Here is a 13,310-nt window from a genome sequence, read left to right as displayed (position 1 = left end):
GATAAGAAACACTTACAACTTACTTTCTCTGAAGCCTGCTAACTGGAGGCTTCATCTACATGATAAAACTTCTGTCTCCACAACTTCTTATGGTAACCTAGATGTTCCTTTAAATAAATTGCCAATCAGAAAGAATTTAAATCTACCTATAACTTGGAAGCCCATCTTCCCCCACACCCGCTCTGCTTTGAGTTGTCTCACCCTTCTGGATTAAGCCAATGTTTATCTTAAATGTATTTGATGGATGTCTCATGTCTCCCTAATATGTATAAAACCAAGCTGTGCACCGACCACCTTGGGCATGTGTTCTCTGCATCTCCTGAGGGCTGTGTGACGGGCCATGGTCACTCATATTTGGCACAGAATACATCTCTTCAATATTTTATGGAGTTTTTTTTTTTTTTTTTTTTTTTTTTGGTCGACATTACAGGCAACCGCCTGACTCGAGGGGCTTACCTATTTCTCATTCAGCCAATGCTGGAGCAGGTTATTAACGCCCTTGAAAGCAAGTCTTATACAGAGAAAACTTATTTTGATATATTAATGAATCTGATCTGAATGGACTAGATTGGGGGGATAGAGCAATGGTTGCAATTGTGCTCCCTGGAATAGCTTTGGAGTTTACTTAGATCTTCTGTCTCTTTGGGATGGAGCTGCTTGTGTTAATATAGCATCTTACATAGGATTGAGACTTCAATTTCCTATATAAAAATATCGGGGGAGGGCAGTGGTTTTGGAGGTTATGGGGGTGTTCAAACCTCCCAAGTGACATCTGCTGTGACTGCATGTCTTCCTACTCTTTCCATTGGGATGCCTCTCTGGTAGGTGAACTGTAACAAGAAACTAAAAGCTGTGTCCAATACTTACTAAACTGCCTTCTTCTCAACAGCTGGGGGAAAAAATAAAAAAAAAGTCTTTTCAACAATTTTGCACATTTGGAGATAGGCCTAAAGTGAAGAAGGGAATTTTCAAATTAGTGTGTTGGAAAAGCAGCTGGGTTTTTGGGTTTGAAATGTGGTGCTGTCACTTACTGGTTTTGTGCCCTGGGAATATTTCTTTCAGTTTTCATGCCTCTGTTTTTCTACAGGCAAAGTAGAAAATTAGAAAAGGTCCTCAACCAGTTTGTACAGCTGCTCCCACTCCCTCATCACCTCTTGTGGGCCTTTGGAAATGTATGTTGGGGGAGACATTTTGGATTTTTGCAATGACTTGGGAATGCCATGGCACCTAGCAGGCAGAAGCCAGAAACACCAAATGTCTTAACAATGCCTGAGGCAGTGCCACAAATGAAGTCCTGCTCCAAATGCATTGAGCCCCGAAAAGAATCGCTGATTCTAAGGAACCTTCCAACTTTAACATTCCAGGACGTCCCTAAGCTGAGCTAGGAGGCACCACACACAGGCCGGAGTCTCCCAAATCCTGTCCCGCACTCTCCTCTACCTTATTAATGGCCAACTCATCTTTCAGGTTTCGACTTGTATTTCACTTCTCAGAGATAGCTTCCCAGGTGCCCATCCCAACGTCACTATTATATTATTATTTGATTCTCCGTCCCTCCGGCCCCCGCGCCAACTCTGTAAACCCCAACTACAACAGAGGACGTGGCTATTTGTTGACTAACACATAGTGCTTGGTGAGGTCACGCTGGCGCCAAATACTTTTTGTATAAACCTATGAACTGCTGACAACCGGATAAATGCTCACACGAGGGGAAAAGGCGCCAAGCCGAGGCGCCGGCGTCCTCCGACGTAATTTCCGCCCTTTAGCGCTCCTCCGGACGCCCCCTTCTCCCGGTCCGTGTTTGTTTCCGGCATTTCAATAAAGCTCGATTCGGCTCGAGGAAGACCCCGTTCTTCCGGGAAAATGGCGACTCCCGCTCGAGCCCCGGAGTCACCGCAGTCCGCGGATCCGGCGCTAGCAGCTGGGCCTGCCGAAGAAGCCGAGTGCCCGCCGCCGCGCCAGCCTCAGCCTGTGCAGAATGTCCTCGCTGCCCCGCGGCTTCGAGCCCCAAGCTCCCGAGGACTTGGGGCAGCGGAGTTTGGTGGAGCTGCGGGAAATGTTGAAGCGCCAGGAGAGACTTTTGCGCAACGAGTAAGCTGGGGTCCCGCGGAGTCTCCGCCAGGCTCCTTCAGCTCGAGCTCCCTGGGCGCTCCCCTCCCCTCCCCTCCCCCACTCTGTTTCCTTCCCTGGAAGGTGACCTTGCCTCAGTCACATTCGCCTCAGTCCTACGGGCGAGTGGACGGAGGGCTTGCTGCCGCAGAGCCGTGTCTCTTCCTGGCCAGGCACGTATGCCTGCGAGGATGGCTCGGACTGAACGGCTACCTAGCGTTGCAGGCAATTGGTAGCCCCTCGTTGGTTTTATTTACCCGGGGATTGTGTTGGTTCCGTGAAGCAAGAGTCTTCATTCTAAACCCTTTTGTCGCCCGCACCCCTAACCCATAACAAATTGTCAGCTTCATCTCTGGATTATACGCTTACAGGAACCGTAGGAAATGAGAAGAGTGGGATATGAAGAGGGGTTTATTAGGCCGGGAAAGTTCGACCCTCATTCAACTGGTTGATTTAACGGATTTTAGCAAGGGAGCCACGTGATAAAAGTGATTTTGTTTTTTAGGCAGCTTTGTTTAGCAGCTTGTTGCAAAAGATGGTTTGAAGGAATAAAAAGCGGGAGACAGTAGATGGCTGTTGTCAGAGAGGCTCCCCACGAGACAGTTGTAAGAAAGTGAACTAGGAAGGGATTGGGAGAACTTTTAAGCATAGAGTCATTTAAATGTAGTTGACAGAGATGGCTGAGTTTTCCAATCTGTATGGAAGACCACTAGCAAAAATAGGAATATTCAGGGAGAGGAATAGATCCATGGTTGATTTTACGTAAGGTGTGCAGAGTTGAGGGGAGAGCAGGACAGACATTTGACTAATTGAAAACCAAACACTTAAAACCTGGAGAAGTTGTCATTAGGCTCAAGAAAGAGAGAACTCTTGAAAAATATGGAAAACATAGGAATTTCAGCTGTAGAGTGTTGTTAATAGTTGAAATTGTGGGAGTGAATGTAGTGTCAAAAAGAACAAAAGACCTAAGATTTTTCTCTCCATTTATTGTATAATTAAAGAAAAGAGAATCAAAAAAGGAACACTGTCATCCAGCAAAAGGGACAAATAAATAATTGATTGGGATCAAGGCAGGTGTTTTGACCTTGTGAGAATAGGTTTTTAATCTATAGCAGTGAATTAACATTTTGGTCTCAGGACTCCTTTATACTTTAAGAATTTTTGACATCCCAAAGAGCTATTTTATGTGTTCTGTCTAGTGAAGTTTATTTACTTATCAGAAATACAGCTGAAGTCTTTAAAACATAAGTATACACAAGCACACATTCTATTCTAGAACAATGATGTCATCACATGTCATGTAGCCTGTGGAAAACTCTGCCGTACCCATGTGAGAAAATGAGAGGGAAATAACATCTTAGTATTATTATGAAAGTAGTTTTAACCTAATAGGCCCATCCCCACACTCCACCCCATCCTCAAATTGTGGCGATTGCACTTTAATGACTGCTGGTTCTTGGAATGTCTTATGTGATTATTACATGCTTAAAATACTTTTGCCGAAATTCTAATTTGCTGAGACAAATGAGGCATAGATTCCCTATTCTTTCTTCATTCCCTTGTTTGTTGTGCTATTTGGATAATGACTGTCTTATTTGTTTTATTCCTGTTTTGGGACGGTTAGAAATCAGATATTTGACTTAAAAATCAGCTTTTCTTTCTTTGAAGATAATGCTTTGCCTTTTTAATGTTATATGTCAAGTTAAAAACATGGCTGTAATGTGCATGTATTCTTTTCCATTTGACAGAAAATTCATTTGCAAATTGCCCGACAAAGGTAAAAAGATCTTTGACTCTGTTGCCAAACTGAAAGCTGCTGTTGCAGAACATGAAGAAGTTAGAAGAAAAAGTGAACTGTTTCACCCTGTTAGTTTAGACTGTAAGCTAAGGCAAAAAGCAATTGCAGAAGTTGATGTGGGTACAGATAAGGCCCAGAATTCTGACCCGATACTTGATACTTCATCACTAGTTCCTGGGTGTTCCTCTGTAGATAATATCAAGTCGTCTAAAACAACCTCACAAAACCAGGGACTTCGACATCCTACTCATGAAGGTGATGGAGAGACTCCAGAGGTTGAGTACACAGTGATTAAGGGCCCAGCTTCCAGCAACAGAGACAGGGTACCGCCTTCATCTGAAGCTAGTGAGCATCACCCGCAGCATCGTGTTTCAAGTCAAGCAGAAGATACTTCCAGCAGCTTTGACAACCTGTTTATTGACAGGTTACAGAGGATCACCATTGCAGACCAAGGTGAACAACAGTCAGAAGAAAATGCAAGTACTAAGAACTTGACAGACCTTTCTAGTGGGACTCAGAAGAAGCCTCATTACATGGAAGTGCTAGAAATGCGAGCCAAAAATCCAGTGCCCCAGCTGCATAAATTTAAAACCAATGTGTAAGTACCATCGGAAACAGGCCTATAACAGGAACATGATATTTGTTAAACTCAAAAAGTTAAGAGAAACTGGGTGTGGTGGTGCTTGCCTGTAGTTCTAGGCTACTCCGGAGGCTGAGGTGGGAAGACAGCTTGAGTCCAGGAATTGTAGACCAGCTTGGGCAACTTATAATAAAACCTTTTCTCTTAAATAAGTCAGGAGAATGCTCTAAGTTCCATGGGCTTTGTATGAGAACTACTTGTAGTTAGGAAAGAACATATTGTGGAAACACTGAGACCAGCCTGGCTGGAGTGGAAGGTTCATGTTGAAAAATACTTAGTTTTGAAACCAAACAATTGACAGGGTCTTAAATAGCACTTGGGGGAGTATTAAATTTCAGGATGCTTAGCCAATATTTCATAATAAACAGAGTTGGAGAGAATTTATTATGACTGCTTTTTTTCCAGAACCATTTTTTAGTGTACAACTCTGATTAGTATCAAAGTGTACTCTCTTTGATTAGTCTGTGAACTAAGGGTGAAGCAATTGCAGGAGCTGATGGGCTTTCCAGCAAAAATTATTTGTATGCTCACTAAGTGTAAGCAAGCAGCAGGTGTTGTGGGGACACAGTGAAGTCAAGATTCTTAAACTCCTTTGCCTTTTGATGTCATATCTCAAGTTTAAAAACATGGCTGTAATGTATACATGTATAATGTAATACAACACTATGTTCTTCAGGGAGTTTCAGAGCTAGATGAGGACCCAAGGTTTACACCCTTGGAAAAGAGTTAAACTGCATAATAACAGTTTCAGGGGGAAGGAAGCTGAGAAGAGTTTGAAAAACTGTGAAAATAGATTCAGGCAGGATAGGCAAAAACTCTCCTTATCAGTTCGTTGCCATAAATTTGTTTCTGAAATTTCAGGAAAAGTAAAGTCTTTTTGAAAATAGTTGCTATTTACTTGCAGCAAATGTAACATTCAAGTCAAAAGGTACCTTCCTATACTGTATTTACAAGTATGTAACGTCAAATAGAAAGTTAAATTACTACTACCTTTCTTTGAAAAACAGAAAATCTCTAGTGAAAAGTCCCTAAAACATGCTTCTTTTTTGTTAGACTTTAACTCTACCCCAGCATTCATTTTAACCGCAAAACATTTTATTTCTGCTGTATAGAAAATCAGGATTATACTGCATTAATGTGATCAAGTCATCTCTTGTGTACAGTGAGGTGTCTTTCTTCACTTCCAGGATGACATTTTAGAAAACTAGAACCATCATCTAGTCAATAAATACAACAAAGAATACATTAATCCCAGTTCTGTATTACGGTCATTTAGCTGGGAGTGGGAGAGAGATGAGGGAATAGTGATGAGGGCTACCAAGAATTCAGGAAGTTTTGAGAGACAGGAAGCCTTCTGTATAGTTAGAGGAGAACAGGAAAGACAGGGCTTTGAGGAGTCCTTAGGCCATAGACAGGGATTTAGAGGGTTCCATGTGAGAAGTGGCTTGGAGGTTGGAAGGTGGGGTCAGATAGTGTCCTTGGGTCCTTTCTGCTCTTCCTTCTGCATACTCTTCTGGTTTCATGTATCACCTGGATGCTGGAGGCTGACCACTGTCCACCTCTATCCCAGATCTTCCCAGAACTTGAGGTTTGCATAGCCAGTTAACCATGAAACTTGACCACTTGGGTGTTCGTAGGCACCTCAGCTTAATCATGTACAAAGTGGAACTTCTGTTTCTTTCCAAGGTAATTTCCGTATTTCCTAATAGGACCACCACGTGGGTTCTTTGTTTTCTTCCCCTAAGGTATCTTCCATTTTTCTCATCTCCATATCTGCTAGCCATGAAGACCCACTTATTTCTTTGATCTTCATCTCTATGATTGTTCTTCATCTTCTGTCGAAGTGAAGACTCTCATCTCTCTTGGGCTATAATTGTGGCCTCTTCTACCTCTAGTCTTAACTACCAGTCAGTCTCCACTGCTGCCAGAGTGAAATTTGTAAGATGGAAATCTGAATTTGTTACGGAGAACTCTTCATTGCAGTCTGGGCCCAGCCTACTTCCCAGCCTTCTTTTTGGCTGTCTTTTCTGCGTAGCCAGAAAAGCTGAGACTCTCTACCTTCTGTACTTTCTCTCACTCCCCTTGCTGGGATGCACTTCTCTCCTTATTTAAATGGTAAGCAGTTATTCCAAGACTGTTCAAAGCTTTTTAGAAGCTTTTCTTACAGCCTCCCTGTCTCCCACTACAACTGGCCATTTCCTTATGTTCCAATGTATCTTGTTGAGATATCTGTCATAGTACTTCTGATATTATATTGCACTGAAACTTTACATGTTTATTTCTTTCTACTGGGCAATAAGCCCTTTTGCAAATGTTCTTTGAATGAATAAATGAAAAAAAAAAAAAAAGCTCCAGATGAAATATAAGGTTTGAATAAGGAAGGAAAAGGCAAAGAGCCTGTATGCACACAGACACACCCCTGTTTGTAAGAGCAATAAATACTGGTAAACTGCCTACTATTACCTTTGGAGGAGAATGAATTGCTAAGGTAAAGGCCATTTGTGTGAATGTTTTAAATGTGTCTATAAATAGTCTGATTGTATAGCACAAGTTTTCCTTTCATCAGGTTACCTTTTCGACAAAATGATTCGTCTAGTCATCGTCAGAAGAGCGGGTCTCCTATTTCCTCAGAAGAGCGGCGGCGCAGGGATAAGCAGCATCTTGATGACATCACAGCAGCTCGGCTTCTACCACTTCACCATATGCCCACGCAGCTGCTGTCCATAGAAGAATCTTTGGCACTTCAGAAACAACAGAAACAGAATTATGAGGTATTTAGAGTATTATTATTTTTTCTTGTCTGTCTGTTTGGTGCCTCTTACATAAGCCAGAATTTACTCCAGGTTCAAGGAGGAAGGAATGGAACAGAGGGGATTAGGTGCTTCCATGAGCTGAGACCTATGCCACCAGTTTTCAGAGACCTATGCCATTAGTTTTCAGAGAGTCATAAAGTTGCTAGAACTGCAGGAAATGGCTAGAGATGATCACAGCTACCTTCAACATGAAAGTGGTGATTTGCCAGGAAATGTGGGGAGACTGGTGTAGAATTTCATGTCTTGAAGCTCATGTACCTGCCTGTTCCTGTTAGGATAGTAGTAGCATCGCATCTCTCCCTTTCACCTTGTAAAACCCATGTGACAGCTTCTCAGTGGTGGTCTGTAACCCAGACCCCTTGTTAGAGAATGAGGAAGATGTAGTTCCCAGGCTTCCATCTCCTGCAGTACAGGGGAGGGCATAGAAGGAGTGGGAGGATAATGTTGTATAGCCAGCAGACAGTGAGACACTGCTTCAGAGCATAATCCGCAGGCCCGTGTGAAGAGAAAGTATTTCCTGCTTTTGGCAACTTAATCAATTTTGCATAGCACTTTGCTTCCATGTGTTTTGCATTGAACTTTAAACTTGTATGTTGAGAGTTCGTATACAGAGTAATGGCATGGGAGAAAATAAGTGTGAAGGACCACAGGGGAATAGAACAGTTTAGAAGTATTTAGTAACAATTTTAGCCTCCAGGAGAACAGTATCCTGTCTCACTTCCTAGGTGTTGCTCAGCTAGATTTTAGTCAGGTACTAGTGTACCAGCCAGTATCACACCAGGCCGTTCAGGAGTTCGAGACCAGCCTGGGCAACATAGCTAGACTCCATCTTTACCAAAAAAATTAGCCGGGCATTGTGGCACGCAGCTGTGGTCCCAGCTACCCGTGAGACTGAGGTGGGAGGATTGCTTGAACCCAGGAGGTCGAGGCTGCAGTGAGCTGCAATCGCACCACTGCACTCTGTACAGTCTGGGTGACAGAGTGAGACCCTGTCTCAAAAAAACCCCAGCAAAACAGGCTGTTAATCTGCCTTGGCTTTTCATAAAAGCCTTGGCATGGATTGGCATTTTCAAGGTGCTCTTTTTAAAGAAAACCCGTATTTCTTTCTCTCAGTGCATTAAAATCACTGACTAGTTATGACCGTAGCATTGAGGAAGTGTCCATTGTCTCTGGGCTCCTAAACGCCCGTCCTAAGATAGTTTTAGGGTGAACTAAACCCTTCATCTTTAAATTGGTGCTCTCGGCAGAGGTAATAGCTCCCACTTTTACTTACCCATATTCATGGCTTGAAGAGGAAGACATCAAGAAACTCAAGAAAGCATGAGAAAAGGGAAGAACGGAATTAGGAATGACATTGCCACCTACCATGAGTTGGTGGTGAAGTCCTTCGCAGTTTTTAGGTACTTTGCCAGTGTCTGAAATTTACTTGGACTTTTTATTAGATACTAGTTGCTGTAGGACTTTAATTGGAGAGGAATAGTCAGCTTTTTAGTGTTAATTTCTTAATTTTCATTTGGCCATTGAAATGTAATTCCCAAGTCTAGAAGTCATGATTTTTATTAGGGAAGAAGGTTCTGTCAGTTGTAGAAATCTAGACAATATTAGTCATTTTTGACATTTGATAGGTCAAATTGTTATGTGAGCGTGTATATGTGCATGTGCCCACATATTTAATGCATCTGCATTTATAACTTGTAGTGCTAAGCTGATTACTCAATTTCTTATATAGAGGAATGTATTTCAATGTAATGTTGTATATTAATGGAGGTCAGTAACTTCAACATTAGCAGGCTGGTGGCTGTCAGAAGCATTACCCAGTTAGGTCTGATAGGACACAGCCAACAGGCTCGTATTGCCCAAGGGAGCACTCAGTGAGGTGTCAGTACCCCTCCTATCGCTGATCTAGATAACTTCCCATTGAAAAATTGAAAGGAAGAGATGTGAACGTGTAACTTTTTGCTTTGCTCTTTGTTTTAAAGGAGATGCAAGCAAAGCTCGCAGCGCAAAAATTAGCTGAAAGACTGAATATTAAAATGCGGAGTTATAATCCAGAAGGGGAGTCTTCAGGGAGATACCAAGAAGTAAGGGATGAAGATGACGATTGGTCCTCTGATGAATTCTGAAGATAATCTCCTAAATCACTGACGTTGAGGTGTCATCATCTTACATCAGACTTTCTAACTAGTATCAAGAGCAGTGTCAGATATTGTTGAGGGAAGTAATTTTATAAAGTTACACAAAGGTAGTTACAAAAAAAAAACCCTAGTTTGTCTTTCAGAAGATGACTTTCATGTGCTTGAAAAGTTTAATTTTTGAATATTGTGTTTAACCACATGGTATTAAAATTTTGCAATATATTGTGTATTGGTCTGATATTTTAGTATATAGTAGAACATACTTTTTTTCTTTAAACCAAATGAAAAGAGATAACTTTGCTTTTTTCCTTATTCTTAACTATCAAATAGCATTTATTACATGTCTTTCAGTGAAATACTTAGTTCCAGGCACCCAAAATCAATTAGGAAGACATAGTTCCCTTCTCTTTTGGGTAATGAAGGGAGCAGTCTAAAGAATTGTATGCATGTTTGCATGGGGTTATTGAGACATTGGATGTGAAATACTTAGGAAGACATGCATGGAGAATGCTTAACAAATGCTCTTCTCCTTTTTCTGTCTTCCGTTAGGAAGAATGTTCTCTCTCTTCTGATTAGGAAGGAGTTCCCTTTTGAGTATATGCTGGAAGGTGGAGGTTTTTTTGTTTGTTTGTTTGGTTTGGTTTTTTTTTTTTTTAGAGTCTTGCTCTGTCGCCCAGTCTGGAGTGCAATGGGGCACTATCTTGGCTCACTGCAGCCTAGGTGGAGGTCTTTTTAAATAACCTCATGTTACTTCAGGCAAATCTGGTACAGGAAAAGTCCAAGCTAACTGAGCTAGGTGAAGGCTTGTGCATCACCTGGCTTGAGTTCCTTGCTGTCGCAGATGATAGGTTTATGTACAGAACATTAATGTTTGGTAAGGAAAGCATTTTGTTGTTGTTGTTGTTGTTAAAATTGTCAGTACTTTACTTTTTTTCCCCCAAAGAGGCAGATATAGACTGCAGAAACTTCAGTCTCATATATAAATGTTCATGTCATTTTAGAGGATTATATGGTTGTCCAGAGAAATTAACTTACATTATCAAAAAATTCTTTGTCTAATATATTGGAGTCTTTAAAAGTGTTGAAGAATAAAATATTAATTAGAACAACTTCGATTGCTAATGGTGATGTTTTACTGGGACTTAATTAAATACAACTTTTACTTTTGAAAAAGACTGTTCACATTTGCTTCCGGGTGTAGTTATTGCTTTCAGTCCTCACCCACTTCAAGCAAATGTGAAAAGTATACTGATCTAAGAGTCTCATTAGTTTTAGTTCTTAAAAGTAATAGTAAATGATTTCACAGCATAAAATTTGATGTTATTTCTGGAAAGCTGGATGATACGGAAGAGTTCATGTGCCTGGACACACAGTTCCCTATAATCTTTTCACCTAGGGAGATAACCTCTGTTAACATTTTGATGTTGTGGTTTTACTTATTTTTCTATTCATAGTTATACATTTATTTTCTCAAAAGTGCAATCATAATGTACATTGCTTTGTAGTCTGCTCTATATGTTGTCAACATTTTCCCATATTAAATATCTTGTTTTTTAGATAGCTGTAGGATCTTTTATTTCATGGGTATACCATAACTTTAAGACTGATTTCCTATTCAGCAATTTAATTATTTATTATAATGTAATCTGTAAATAGTGATGTGATTAACATCTTAAAATAATCACATCTATACAAAATGACTTATTTCCAGAAGAGACTGCTCTAGAAATGAAATTGTTAGGTGAAAGTGTTTTTGAGAATCTTTATATATAATCACTCACTGCAGAGATCATGTTCATTTACATTCGCATTAGCAATATATCCAACGCTCAGAATTGAAAATTACTACTTAAAATCTTTGCAAATTGAATAATTACAGAAAAGGGCTACATTTAAAATTTGTATTTTATTACTTAGTGAAGGTTGTGTTTTTTTTTCACGTTCATTGGCCATTCTGTATTGATTCTTTTGAGAATTGCTCATTCATATTTTTTCTGTTACCTGGTGAATTTGCTCTTTTTTTAGCTTACAAGTTCTTAAGAATGTCCATCCTTTGTCATATATTGTAACTTTTTTTTAGCCTTGTCATTTAACATAGTTTGTGATATTTCAGTGTAGAAGTTGTTTTCTTTAGGAGTCTACCTTTGTGTATGTGCTTGAAACTATTTTTGTAATCCAAGAATGGATAAATGTCCTTATCTTCTTCTAGTGTTTTCTTATTTCACTTTTACACCTGTCTTTATAAGGAATTTAAATTTTGTTTATATACATTAACTAAATCAGTACAAGTTTGGGGTGAAAAGGAAATTTTTAATCCATCTCAAATGTATTTGGGTATATTATATAAGGTAGGGATTTGATTTTATTTCAAAGAGTTTACCAGTTGGTTCAGTATCTGAAACCACCATTTCCCCTCTGATTCGTAATGCTATTTTTATAGAATATTAAATTCTTATGTCTTTTGTATCTTAGGCCAATTTTTCGGCCTTCTGGGTTTTTTCCACACTGTCAATAATTATCGCTTTAATTGGTGTTAATATTTGGAAGTACAGGTTCTCCTTTGTTCTTTTAAATTTTGTGAAATATAACCTACAAATAAGTACTTAAAACAGAGTTTAATGGGTAAAGCAACAGCTGTGTAATCACAACAGATGCAGAGGAGGTCCTGCCAGCACTCCAAAATCTCCTTGTGTCCCCTCTTGACACTCACTCTTTACCCCAGAGGTAACTATCCTGACTTAAATTCTCCCTCTGTCCTTTTAAGAATTATTTTACCAGTTGTTTGTGTAACAGTATGGTTCACGTTTTGCTCACTTTTGACTTACATAAAAATAGAATAATACTGTATGTTGTGTTTGGTGTCTTTCAACATTGCACTTAAGATTCATGTCACATGGTGTGTTTCATTCATTTTCATTGCTGTGTAATGTGCCATTTCATTAATACCACTATTATTCCACTTTGATGAGTACTTTGAGATTTTCAGTTTTTGGCTATTATAAGTAATGCTTCAGTGAGCATCTTTGTGCACATAAACATGTTTCCATAGAATGTGTACCTAGGAGTGAAATTGCTCAGTTATAAGGTATGCATACCTTTAAAATTTTATATTCCCGCCTCTGCTTTCATGATGTATGAGTGCTTGTTCATCAACACTTGATGTTGCCAGATTTTAATTTTAGCCAATATGATGTTTATATAGTAGGCGTTCATTGTGTGTGTGTGTGTGTGTGTGTGTGTGTGTGTGTGTGTTTCTCTCTTCTGAGATGGAGTCTCGCTCTGTCAACCAGGCTGGAGTTCAGTGGTGTGATCTTGGCTCACTGCAACCTCTGCCTCCTGGGTTCAAATGATTCTCCTGCTTCAGCTTCCCAAGTAGCTGGGACTATAGGCGCATGCCACCACGCCCAGCTAATTTTTTTGTATTTTTAGTAGAGACGGGGTTTCACTGTGTTAGCCAGGATGGTCTTGATCTCCTGACCTCATGATCCGCCTGCCTCCGCCTCCCAAAGTACTGAGATTACAGGTGTGTGCCACTACACCTGGCCTCATTGTGGTTTTATTTTACCTTTCTCTGATTAGAAATGGCATATGAGCATTTTCTTACGTTTATCGGGCACTGGATTTCTTCTTTTGAAAAGTGCCCATTCAAGTCTTTTTTTTTTTTTTTTTTTTAGGAGAGAGTTGTTCTGTTGCCCAGGCTGGGTTGGGGTGCAGTGGCATGGTCACAGCTGACTGTAACCTCTAACTCCTGGGCTCAAGGGATACTTCTGCCTCAGCCTCCTGGGTAGCTGACGTTACAGGCAGGAGCCACCGCA

The 13,310-nt window shown here is 40.3% G+C and overlaps 1 protein-coding gene across 1 annotated transcript; it reads left to right on the top strand.

The window, feature by feature from the left end:
- The first annotated feature begins 1,695 nt into the window (after positions 1–1,695).
- On the top strand, positions 1,696–12,339 carry POLR2M (RNA polymerase II subunit M). Its single transcript, XM_023228601.2, has 4 exons — positions 1,696–2,091; positions 3,858–4,505; positions 7,114–7,318; positions 9,340–12,339. Exons 1-4 carry the CDS (start codon positions 1,979–1,981, stop codon positions 9,481–9,483), a joined length of 1,110 nt encoding a protein of 369 aa, XP_023084369.1. The 5' UTR covers positions 1,696–1,978; the 3' UTR covers positions 9,484–12,339.
- Positions 12,340–13,310: the final 971 nt, after the last annotated feature.

This window comes from Piliocolobus tephrosceles, chromosome 6 (genome assembly GCF_002776525.5).
Source record: "Piliocolobus tephrosceles isolate RC106 chromosome 6, ASM277652v3, whole genome shotgun sequence".
Classification (NCBI taxonomy): Eukaryota; Metazoa; Chordata; class Mammalia; order Primates; family Cercopithecidae; genus Piliocolobus; species Piliocolobus tephrosceles.
Note: the sequence above shows the minus strand (reverse complement) of the source record. Positions and strands in the feature narration are given on the sequence as shown.

Bases quoted from the DNA above. Each gene is read 5' to 3' on its own strand.
- POLR2M (XM_023228601.2), top strand. From the start codon at position 1,979: ATGTCCTCGCTGCCCCGCGGCTTCGAGCCCCAAGCTCCCGAGGACTTG. The intron at 2,092-3,857 runs GTAAGCTGGGGT...TCCATTTGACAG, and splicing joins GAGAGACTTTTGCGCAACGA to AAAATTCATTTGCAAATTGC. The intron at 7,319-9,339 runs GTATTTAGAGTA...TTTGTTTTAAAG, and splicing joins AACAGAAACAGAATTATGAG to GAGATGCAAGCAAAGCTCGC.